The sequence below is a fragment of the Monodon monoceros genome, unplaced genomic scaffold (genome assembly GCF_005190385.1).
Source record: "Monodon monoceros isolate NGI ecotype Baffin Bay Population unplaced genomic scaffold, NGI_Narwhal_1 Super_Scaffold_12, whole genome shotgun sequence".
Taxonomy (NCBI): Eukaryota; Metazoa; Chordata; class Mammalia; order Artiodactyla; family Monodontidae; genus Monodon; species Monodon monoceros.
Window position 1 is genome coordinate 138,701,388 of NW_021703768.1, and position 12,305 is coordinate 138,713,692.

The 12,305-nt window shown below is 38.4% G+C and overlaps 1 protein-coding gene across 1 annotated transcript in view; it reads left to right on the forward strand.

The window, feature by feature from the left end:
* HMMR (hyaluronan mediated motility receptor) overlaps positions 1 to 11,999 on the forward strand; it is a 36,310-nt gene extending 24,311 nt beyond the window's left edge. The window contains exons 16-18 of the mRNA XM_029216834.1: positions 852 to 1,028; positions 3,722 to 3,884; positions 11,965 to 11,999. Coding sequence (XP_029072667.1) covers positions 852 to 1,028; positions 3,722 to 3,884; positions 11,965 to 11,999 — 375 coding nt within the window. The remainder of the gene's footprint in view (positions 1 to 851; positions 1,029 to 3,721; positions 3,885 to 11,964) is intronic.
* The last annotated feature ends 306 nt before the right edge of the window (positions 12,000 to 12,305 follow it).

Here is a 12,305-nt window from a genome sequence, read left to right on the forward strand (position 1 = left end):
CATTGGCAGGCGGATTCTTAGCCACTGCGCCACCAGGGAAGTCCCTATGCATACATTTTTTTAATGTAATCTTTATAGGCTTAAAAATTACCTTTTAGGGACTTCCCTGGTGGCGCAGTGGCTAAGAATCCGCCTGCCAATGCAGGGGACGTGGGTTCGAGCCCTGGTCCGGGAAGATCCCACATGACGTGGAACAACTAAGCCCGTGTGCCACAACTACTGAGCCCACGCACCTACAGCCCATGCTTCTCAACAAGAGAAACCACCACAAAGAAGAGCAGCCCCTGCTCGCCGCAACTAGAGAAAGCCCGTGTGTAGCAACGAAGACCTAAGGCAGCCAAAACTAAAACTAAAAATTTTTAAATTACCTTTTAATAAGCTTCTTAAAGTTAATAGCTTAGAAGGCTCTGCTGATGTGAACTTTTGATCATTAAGCTATATAAATTTGTGACACTTACTTTGTTATGATTTTTCTCAGTGTTTCTCTAATACGCTGATCGTAAAAGGATAAATGCTAATCTTGGTAGTTAAATAGAGTCAGAAGACAGTATTAGTTATAATGGGGTGATGTGGCTGATACAGATTAGGCTGGCTAGGGTTTCTTTCCTCATTTCTTTCCCTCTGTTTTAATAATGATCTTTGAAATGAAAAACAACTTTTTTTAAAAAGAGTCAATTTAAAAAAAAAAAAAAGGTCAATTTATGGAGAACCCTAAGAGTAAGTCAGCATAATCTTTTTTTTGTCTTTTGCCTTTTTATTTTCTTTCACTTTAGTTGTACTTATAGTTTATATAAGTCAAGTAAGATTTAGCAGTTTTAAATCTTAACTTTATAAAAATATATATTTTTCAGCTACAACTGGATGCATTTGAAGCAGAGAAACAGGCTTTGTTGAATGAACATGGTGCAGCTCAGGAGCAGCTAAATAAACTAAGAGATTCGTATGCTAAATTATTGGGTCATCAGAATCTAAAGCAAAAAATCAAGCATGTTGTGAAATTGAAAGATGAAAATAGCCAACTCAAATCGGTTTGTAAAATCACATTTAGTTCTGTTGATATTGATATTGGGGTGGGGTGGGTTTTATTTTATTAGGGTAGTGCTGACCTCATAAAATGAGCTGGGAAGTGTTTCATCCTTTCCGTTTTTTTGGAATAGTTTGTGAATAACTGGTATTAATTCTTTATTGAATGTGTAGTAGAATTCAGTGGTAAAGTCATCTGGACCTGGGCTTTTCTTTGTGGGTGGTTTTTGATTGCTAGTTTAATCTATTTGCTTATTAGAGGTCTATCAGATTGACTATTTCTTTTTGAGACAGTTTCAGGAGTTTGTGGATTTCTTGGAACTTGTTCATTTCATTTTAGTTATTTGATTTGTTGGTATACAATTGTTCATAATATTCCCTTACAATCCTTTTTATTTTAGTAATATCAGTAGTAATGTCCCCTCTTTCATTTCTGATTCTAGTAATTTGAGTATACTCCCTTTTTTTAGTTCCTTTACTTCTGCGAACATGTTTATAATGGCTTTAAAATCTTTTTTGGATAAATTCAATATCTGATTACTCTCTTGGACAGTTTTTGTTGCCTGCTTTTTCCCAGTATATAGGTCATGCTTTCCTGTTTGCATACTTCGTAATTTTTTGTTGGAAAATGGATGTTTTAGATAAGATGCGGTAGCACCTCTGGGTACTGCTATCCCTTTCCAGGTGTGTTGTTATTTCTTATTTAGTGAAGTCTATTCCTCCTCCCCAGCCCCAGTAGTTTGTGCCTCTGATGTTGCTACTGAGGAAGGTTCAGTTTGGGGTGTGCCCACAGTCACCGTGAGATGACTTTGGTTTTGGTAAGGCTGTCTTCCTCTCTCCCCAAACACTCATAGCTGCTGGCTTATCCCTCTGTTATTTTCAACAATGCTCCGGGGCATAATAAGTTGCTGAACAGACTAATCCAATCTAGTTCTGGCTCCTTTGTTGGAATTGTGTCTTAGGTCAGTACTCCAGGAGGGCTCCTCCCTCTTGTCTCATTCAGCAGTTCTCCTCTACAAAGCAGACAGCCTACCATTTAGCCTACATTTTTTTTTCTTTTGCGGTACGCGGGCCTCTCACTGTTGTGGCCTCTCCTGTTGCAGAGCACAGGCTCTGGATGCGCAGGCTCAGCAGCCATGGCTTACGGGCCTAGCCGCTCTGCGGCATGTGGAATCTTCCCGGACCAGGGCACGAACCTGTGTCCCCTGCATCAGCAGGTGGACTCTCAACCACTGCGCCACCAGGGAAGTCCTAGCCTACATTTTGAATCACTTTCCAATTCCCTTGCACTACAAACTCTACTATTCTATTTTTTTTTTTTTTTTTTTTGGCTGCATTGGGTCTTCATTGCTGCGCACGGGCTTTCTCTAGTTGCGGCGAACAGGGGCTACTCATTGTTGCAGTTCATGGGCTTCTTATTGTGGTGGCTTCTCTTGTTGCAGAGCACAGGCTCTAGACACATGGGCTTCAGAAGTTGTGGCACACGGGCTCAGTAGTTATGGCTCACAGGCTCTAGAGCGCAGGCTCAGTAGTTGTGGCACACAGGCTTAGTTGCTCTGCGGCACGTGGGATCTTCCCAGACCAGGACTCGAACCCGTGTCCCTGCATTGGCAGGTGGATTCTTAACCACTGCACCACCAGGGAAGTCCCTCTACTGTTCTTGACAGCACCCTTCAGCTTGAACTTCTCTAAGCTCTGTTGCAAGTGAAGTCAGTTCCTTTGGGAATAAATTAGGAGCTCTGTGTTTTATAGCCTGCTTCTCCCACCAGGCAAAATTTCTGAGCCCAGGCTTCAGAGCTGGATTTGCGGACAATGGCAAGCTTTTCTCTGAATGACGCCTCTGTCCCAGTAGCTAGATGCTCAGTAGACTTGGGGGGAGAGAGAGATGGGGAGCACCCTGAGGTTCTCTCACCTTGCCTCTCTTGGTTTGAAACCATTGTCTCATGAGCCAGGGAAAGGGTGATCAGGGTCTCAGTATTTTCAGCACTCTGCACCTGAGATGAGGCCTCCATTCCTTGAAAGAAAAGACCCTCCACCTCTCAACAACATTTGCTGTGTTTCAGAGTAACAGGTAGCTGGGGGGCAAGATGAGAGATGCTGATGTCCTGCTCCTCCTGGCAGGAAAAGCCTCTGACTGGGAGCTAGGGAAAGAGGGAGCCCTGTGCACTTGGCTGCAAGGGTCTGATGTAAAGTCTTTGCTTCGCTAAGCAGGGATTGGAGAGAAAGGGAACAGGACTGGTTCAAACACAATAGGCCGCTGCCTCTTTTAACCACCTTTTTGTGGATCTGCGTGAATAAATATTTCTTCACTTGCTGTTTTACCTTAAGACCATTTTCAGAGGCTTTAAGTGTCTGCCTTTTTATAATTTTTTATATCACTAGGGAACAGGTCAGCAGAGCTTCTCATGCTATCATGCTTGTAGTGGATCTCATCTCAGCATTAAATTTGGTGTTGAACTTTTATCAGAAACATAGCTTTGTACCTGTAGAGGGACAAGAAGATTTAAATGACTTGTCTTCTTTGTCGCAGCTGTTCAAAGTCGTTTTGTGATTTATAGTCTGAAAGCCTATATCTAGTAGGCTTTTGCCATTAAGTTTCGAAAAATGAACAACTTTGGAATTGTCGGTAACATTGGTAATGCATTTCACCAACATGATCTTCAATAATTATTTATTGACTGTATTTTTTCTTATATAGGAGGTGTCAAAACTCCGCGCTCAACTTGCTAAAAGAAAACAACATGAAACAAAACTTCAGGAGGAATTGAATAAAGTTCTGGGTATCAAACACTTTGATCCTTCAAAGTCTTTTCTTCATGAAAGTAAAGAAAATTTTGTTCTCAAAACCCCGCTAAAAGAAGGTAAGAAATGAATAAATGTCCATAAGTCTCATCTTCCTTTGGATTTCCTTTCACAGCATTGAGCAAGTTATCCATCTTTGTGAAAATTTGTTAACAGTTTCTGATATAAAAGAAATTCTTACTGAGATTTTTTGTATAAAATGCCTTTTCTTTCCTGCTTCCATACTCTCTATTCTCCATTTGTTCAAATCCCATCTGTCCTTCAAGCCCAGCTCAAGTTATATCTTCCTTGAAACCTTGTCTGACTTTTTTGCTCCTACCCACCCCCTACCAGAGTTAATCCCTCTATCATACCCTTGGCATTTTTTTTTTTTTTTGCAGTCCGCGGGCCTCTCACTGTTGTGGCCTCTCCCGTTGCAGAGCACAGGCTCTGGACGCGCAGGCTCAGTGGCCATGGCTCACGAGCCCAGCCGCTCCACGGCATGTGGGATCCTCTCGGACCAGGGCACGAACCCGTGTCCCCTGCATCGGCAGGCGGACTCCCAACCACTGCGCCACCAGGGAAGACCCCCTTGGCATTTTTAACCTAAATGTCCAATTCGTAATTTTGAAGAAGTAGATTTTCCTTCTTTCTTGACTACAAATCTCTGTATCTTTGACAATAAACTGAAATTGGCTGAAATAGTGAATGAAGAAATATAAATAAAATTATGCTAAAGAGCACACGCATTGCTTCATCTGCCTTAGAGAAGATAGAAGGTGCCTGTTTTTAGTTCATAGTGACTGATGAATTCATTTTAATTTAGAAAACTAACACTACTGTTTAATACTCCTTTCAGGCAATACAAACTGCTCCTGAGCTCCTAATGGAGTTTCAAGAATCATGCAAGTAAACATCTGAAAAGCCTGTTGAAGATTATTTCATTCTTATTATTTTTATTGTTATTGTTGCTACTTTTGTTGTTATTATTGTTTGTAATGAATATTTTTAAATCTCCTATTTAATATTAACTTCCTCTCCTTATATATGTGAAAGGAAGTTCAGAATTTTTACATTTACTAAATGTCTCTGACATTTTAGTTTCTATTGTCAGTACTTCTTCCTTGATGCTCACCCTTATTACCTCATTCTAAACCTTCTGACAGGCTTTCCAGCTTTGCAGCTCATCCCATCAAGTCAATATTCTTTTAAAAATGCTGACTCTCATACTATTATTTCTGTATTCTGAAACCTTAGGTGGTTTCAAGACTCTAATCCCCAGGTTTTTTAGTTTGATATTGGAGGCCTTGTCTAATCTGAACCTTAAGGGCTAAAATACCTTGGCTTGGGCTTGCCTCTATTTTGATTCTCCTAATAATGTTCGTTCTGTCCTACCCATCATCCATTTATCCAGTTCAAGTAAGAAATAAAGGTATGCTTAATTCTGTAGCAACCTCTTTATCTCTTACCAAAGTCACTGAGTTGGTTAATAATTTATGGATTCCTAGACCCCATCCCAGTCCTCCTAAATTAAAATCTGGGATTTGGTCTGAAAATCTGCATTTTTAACAAACTGCGGTTAATTCTTAGAAACTCTGCTCATAACCTCTTTAGAGAATTTGTCTTATGCTACTTGGCATCTGCCTGATTCCTGGGTGTTTGATTTATATTTAAGTAATATGAAATAAAATCACACATTAAGTCATTGACCCAATTATACAACTTGTATTATATGAAGTTACGTTAATCCTTCTATTTAAGCTGTGTTTATTGTCTCTGCCCTCCCCTCCCCAACTTGTCTCCAGAATCACTAATGGTAATATACTACTTAGAAAGTGGTCATTCTCCATCTAAAATATGTGATTAACACAGTTGGTATGATATTATAGTCCATCTTTTTTGTAATGTTTCCCCATTGATGGACCAACAGAGACTGTTACAGTAAGAATAACTTTTCATAATAAATTATTTTATTAGATATTAATACATAATTAAGTTCAGAGGAAATGTAGAAATTAGAAAAATTGTCTAATAAAATGAAATAGTTCAGGGCTTCCCTGGTGGCGCAGTGGTTGAGAGTCCGCCTGCCGATGCAGGGGACACGGGTTCGTGCCCCGCTCCGGGAAGATTCCACATGCCGCAGAGCGGCTGGGCCCGTGAGCCATGGCTGCTGAGCCTGTGCGTCCGGATCCTGTGCTCCGCAACAGGAGAGGCCACAACAGTGAGACGCCCGCGTACCGCAAAAAAAAAAAAAAGAAATAGTTCAAGACTTCTGCTTTTAGCCAAGATGGAGTAACAGTGATCAGATTTATTGCTCCTCCTCCTACCCTACACACACACACACACACACACACACACACACACACACACACACACCCCTAAAACTATCCAAAATGACAAAATATACAACAGAATGATTTTCAAGATGCTAGATATGAGATAAGAAACACAACAACCCCTTAGAGTTTAGGAAAATCAAGGTGAACCCTACAGTTGCTCGCTGTTTATAGCCTTGAGAGAGTTTCCAAACTATGACGCAGGGAAGGGGAACCCAGGCAGAGCCCACTGAACTAACTGAGTTGAAAAGACAGAACTGAGACCTGGGGAGATGAGAAAGAGGCTAGAGATTGCAGGACAGAGTACTAGAAAGGAGAAAATTGCAGGGAGAGAGAATTCTGGAGATACACAAAGGGTCCCTCAAGTAATCACCTGAATACTGAGTAGTCATATATATAAGGAAACTACCTGAAGGCTAGGGAAGAGCCACCCTCCAAAATTAAAAGTAACAGTGCTCAAAGTTCACACAGGCTAGAAAATACTGCCTGTTCCCACAAGCCAAACTGGAAAACCTCATGATTAATAGGGCATTGAGTAGGGTATACAGAAGTGTTCAGTACCGGGGAATAATTAGTACTAAAATGAGCGCTGCTCTAGTCCCATCTAACAAATCTTAAAAGGAAGAACCAAAAGGATCAGACTCTAAGAAACTTAATTATTACATCCCAGAACAAAGCTCAAGAAAAGTTATAGGCTTATAAAAATATCAAGCACTCAAAAAAGTAAATTTTAAAGTAACATCTAATCAAAACAAGATTCTAAAAATGAACAGAACACCAAGGTGCTCTGGGACAACTTCAAGCAGCCTAATATATATGTAATCAGAGTTCCCAGAAGATAGAAGGAGGGGACAGAAAAATCATTTGAAGAAATACTGGTGGAAACATTTCCAAATATGATGAAAACTAGAAATCTAGGAACAGTAAATATGAAACATCACAAATTGCTGAAAAGCAATGATAAAGAAAAACTCAACCTAAAACTATCTCAACAAAAATAGTACTCAGAAGCAAAGATGAAAACTTACTTTCAGACATAAAAAACTTTTTTCTTATTAGTGTCTTTAAAATATAATTGACTGTTTAAACAAAAAGAATAGCAATGTGGTCTGTACTTTATACATACTTAAAATTAGAGTATGACAGCAATAGCTCAAAGCCCTGGAGGGGAGAATGCAAGTATATGATTGTAAGTTCCTTATACTATATGTAAAGTGGTATAATGTTACTTGAAGACAGACTGGTAACTTAACGATGTGTACTGTAAACCCTAACACAATCACTAAAATAAAACACTTGTAGTCAATAAACCAACAAAGAAGATAAAACGGAATCATAAAAAAAAATTCAATTAATTCAAAAAAAGGCAGAAAAAGAGGAAAAGGAAAACAGAACAGAGGGGTCAAAAAGAAATCAAATAGCAGTATGATGAATTTAAACTTAACCATATCAATAGTCACATTAAATGTAAATGGTCTGTATACCTCAATTAAAATGCAGAAATGATCAAATTAGATTAAAAAGCAAGACTTGACTATATGCTGCCAACAAAAATACACTTCAAATATAATGACAAAAACAGGTGAAAAGTACAAGGGTGTTAAAAGATACACCATGCTGAAGGGAGAGGAAGACCTGGGCCCTCCTTCCTCCCACAAACACTGATTCAACAGCAATACAGACAAATTCCATTTGGAAATGGGGAAAGAATAGTCTCTCCAACAAATAGTGTTGGGAAAACTGGATATCCAAATGCAAAAGAAGGAAATTGGAACCTTATCTTACACTACACAAAAGTCAACTCAAAAAGGATTAAAGGCTTAAACGTAAGACCTTAAACTAAAACTACTGTAACAAAACATGGAAAAGACTTAATGACATTGGTCTTGGCAACAATTTCTTGGTTATGATACCAAAAGGTCAGTCAAGCAAAGCAAAAATGGACAAGTGGGACTAGATGCAACTAAAAACTTTCTGCATGACAAAAGAAGCAAAGTAAGTGTGGGCAAGGGTGTAGAAAAAATAGAACTCTTATACACTGTTGGTGGAAATTTAATATGGTGTGACGCTATGGAAAATAGGATGGAGCTTCCTCAAAAAATTAAAAATAGAACTACCATATGATCCAGCAATCCCACTTATGGGTATTTATCCTAAATAATTGAAATCGGGATTTCAAAGAGTTATTTACACTTCCACATTCATTGCGTTGTTATTCACAATAGCCAAGATGTGGGAATGGATAAGGCGAATGTGATACATACCTGCAATGGAATATTATTCATCCTTTAAAAAGAAGGAAATCCTGCCATGTGCAAGAAATGGATGAATCTTGAGGACATTATGCCAAGTAAACTAAATTAATCACCAAAGGACAAAAACTGCATGATTCCACTTAAATGAGGTATCTAAAATAGAATCATAGAAGCAGAGAATAAAATGGTGGTTGCCAGGGCCTGGGTGGCGGGGGAAATGGGGAGTTGCTAATCAACAGGCATAAAATCTCAGTTATGCAAGGTAAGTTCTAGAGATCTGCTCTACAACATCATGCCTATAATTAAAATACTGTATTTTACACTTAAAATTTTCTTAGACGGTAGATCTGTTAAATATTCTTACCACAAAAAAAAAAAAAAAGGATATGCCATGATAATGTTAACCAATTGAAAACAAAAACTAGAGTAGCTGTATTAATATCAGACAAAATAGATTTCAGAGCAAAGAATATTACTGGGAATATAAAGAAGTTCATTTCATAATGATAAATAAGTCAGTTCATCAGGAGGCCAAAATCTAAACATTTATGTACCCAGTCATGGTCTCAAAATACATGAATCAAAAATTGCTAGATTTGGGCTTCCCTGATTGCACAGTGGTTAAGAATCTGCCTGCCAATGCAGGGGACATGGGTTTGAGCCCTGGTCTGCGAAGATCCCACATGCCATGGAGCAACTAAGCCTGTGTGCCACAACTACTGAGCCCACGCGCCTAGAGCCCATGCTCTGCAACAAGAGAAGCCACCGCAATGAGAAGCCCGCGCACTGCAGAGAAGAGCAGCCCCTGCTCGCCACAACTAGAGAAAGCCCTTACGCAGCAACAAAGACCCAACACAGCCAAAAATAAATACATATTTTTTTTAAATTGATAGATTTACAAGGAGAAATAGAAAAATCTGTAATTATAGTCAGAGATATCAATAGCCTCCCTCATTAAATTGTAGAACAAATAAATAGAAAATGAGAAAGAACATAGAAGATTTAAAAAATACTGTGAACCAACTTGATCAAATTGACTTTTATAGACATCACCTAACACCAGCAGAATACTTTTTAAGTGGGCACACAAAATTTACCAAGATTGGTTATACACTGGACCATGAAAACAGTCTCAATAAATTTAAATGGATTCCAGTCAAACCAAGTATGTTCTTTGTCCACAATAGAATTGAATTAGAAATCAATAGCAAAAATCTCTGGAAAACCCATAAATGGTTGGAAATCAATTATCACACTTTTAAGTGAGCCACTGGTCAAAGAATAAATCAAAAGAGAAATTAGAAACTATTTTGAACAGAATGAAAGTGAAGACACAACATATCAAAACGTGAAATGCTGCTAAAGCAGATTTAGCACAAAATTACTTCACTGATGGCCTGTATTTCAAAAAAAAGAAAGGTTTCAAATCAATGACCTCAGCTTTTACCTTAGAAATAAGAAAGAAAAGAGCAACTTAAATCCAAAGTAAGTAGAGGAAAAGGAATAATAAAGGTCAGAGCAGAAATCAGTAAATAAGAAAATGAAAAAACAATAGAGAAAAATCAATGAAAATAATTCATTGAGAAAAGCAAATAAAATTGATAAACATCTAGCTAGACTGATAGAGAATATAAAAATACATAAACTAGCAATATCAGGAATAAGAAAGGTGACATTATTTTGTGTGTGATGGATATATTCACTATCTTGATTATGGTGACAACTTTATGGGTATGTATATCAAACATACCAAATTGTTCAAATTGTACACTTTAAATACATACAGTTTATTATGTCAGTTATACTTCAGTAAAGCTCTTAAAGAGTAGTTCATTCTGAAACTAAAGTTTTAATATTGCGATTATTCTTGTCTCTTGGGCTACTGGTTTTAAATGGCTTTATTTCTGAAGAGCTTTTTGGGGTCTTTGGGGATTTTTTTTTTTAGATTTTTTATTGACCTAAGACCTGTTCATTTGTGTGTGTGTGTGTGTGTGTGTGTGTGTGTTTAATTCTTTTTTTTAACATCTTTATTGGAGTATAATTGCTTTACAATGTTGTGTTAGTTTCTGCTGAATAACAAAGCGAATCAGCTGTACGTATACCCATATCCCCTTCCTCTTGCGTCTCCCTCCCACCATCCCTATCCCACCACTCTAGGTGGTCACAAAGCATTGAGCTGATCTCCCTGTGCTATGCAGCTGCTTCCCACTAGCTATCTATTTACATTTGGTAGTGTATATATGTCAGTGCTACTCTCTCACTTCGTCCCAGCTTACCCTTCCTCCTCCCCATGTCCTCAAGTCCATTCTCTATGTCTGCATCTTTATGTCTGATGTCCTGCCATCAGAACCTTTTTTCTTTTTAGATTCCATATATATGTGTTAGCATAAGGTATTTGTTTTTCTCTTTCTGACTTACTTCACTCTGTATGACAGACTAGTAAGACCTGTTCATTTTTACATGCATTATTTTTAGTTAAGGTTTGTTCAAAGGAAATTAGTTTTCATTCTTAGAAAATTTTGAGCTTTGTTTTGGTGGGAGCGTTTCAGAATGTGTTTGTTTTTTAATTATTAACAGAAGAAAATCCCTTAAGGGAAAAAAAATATGCCCTTTTTTGTAGATGCTAATGATTTCTTCCCTTTTGAGATTATGAGGAAAATGGGACAGTTGTTAGGAGGAATCTTTGGTACCACATGGTTTCAGATTGAGAATGTCAAGTCCCAAACCTTATTTTCTTGTCCCCACCTAACCCCTCTCATCCCCAGCATTATACAATCCTTCGAGTATGAAATGGTAGACAACCCCTTTATCTCATTATATAAAGTACTAAATTCCATTTATTAGCAGTTTTAATAGATATTTGGAACAGCTTCAAAATACATTCCCATATTTTGGCTAACACTACTCCAGAGTGCCTATAATTTCTGAGAATCACCCAATCTTGAAAAGCCACATATTGGAAAGTGTTCATGGTTAAGCCCTAATAAAGATTTACAAGTACTCAGCTCCTGAAGACTGGGCTTCTGAACATATAGGTCTTAACTAATCAAGTTGATCCCAATTTTCCTCCTACTGCAGATAATATTTTCCAGAGATGGCCACAATAATATCTCCTAACCAACACGCTCTTCTTTGAAGTGACATTCTCTTCCATTGTGAGACAGTCTGTTTCCTCCCCACCCCATGAATTGGGAAGGCCCATTAACTATAGTGGAAGTGGCACTATGTAACTTCAGTAGCTAAGTCATCTATATTAGTTTCATATTGCTGCTGTAACAAATTGACCCCAAAATTAGTGGTTTAAAACATCACAAATTTATTATCTAAAAATTCTGGAGGTGAGAAGTCTAAAATGCATCTTATGGGGCTGAAATCAAGGTGTTGGCAGGGCTGCATTCTTTCTGGAGGCTCCCGGGACAAATCAGTTTCCTTGTCTTTCTCAGATTCTGGTGGTCACCTGCATTCCTTGGTCCATAGCCCCTTCCTCCCTCTTCAAAGCATATCACTCAAATCTCTGCTTCCACTGTCACATCTTTTCTGATTCTGACCCTCCTGTTTCCTTCTTATAGGGACTCGTTTGATTACCCTGGATCCACATAGATAATCAAGTATAATCCCCCAATCTCAAAGTCTTTAATTTAGTAACATCTGCAAAGTCCCTTTTGCCATGTAAAGTAACCTATTAACAGGTTCCAGAGATTAGGATGTGGGCATATGTGGTGGAGTCATTAGCTTGTCTACCATATTCATCAAAGATGATACAGGGTCTCCCTCGTGTTCTTGGATACTCATTCTTGGAAGCCATTCACCTTCAGTTGATTCCCATCCTTGGAGTTAGCTGCCCCAGGTGTGAAGCAGCAATGAATGGCCTGGGCTGAACCCTACCCAAATTACAGATTTGTGGACAAAA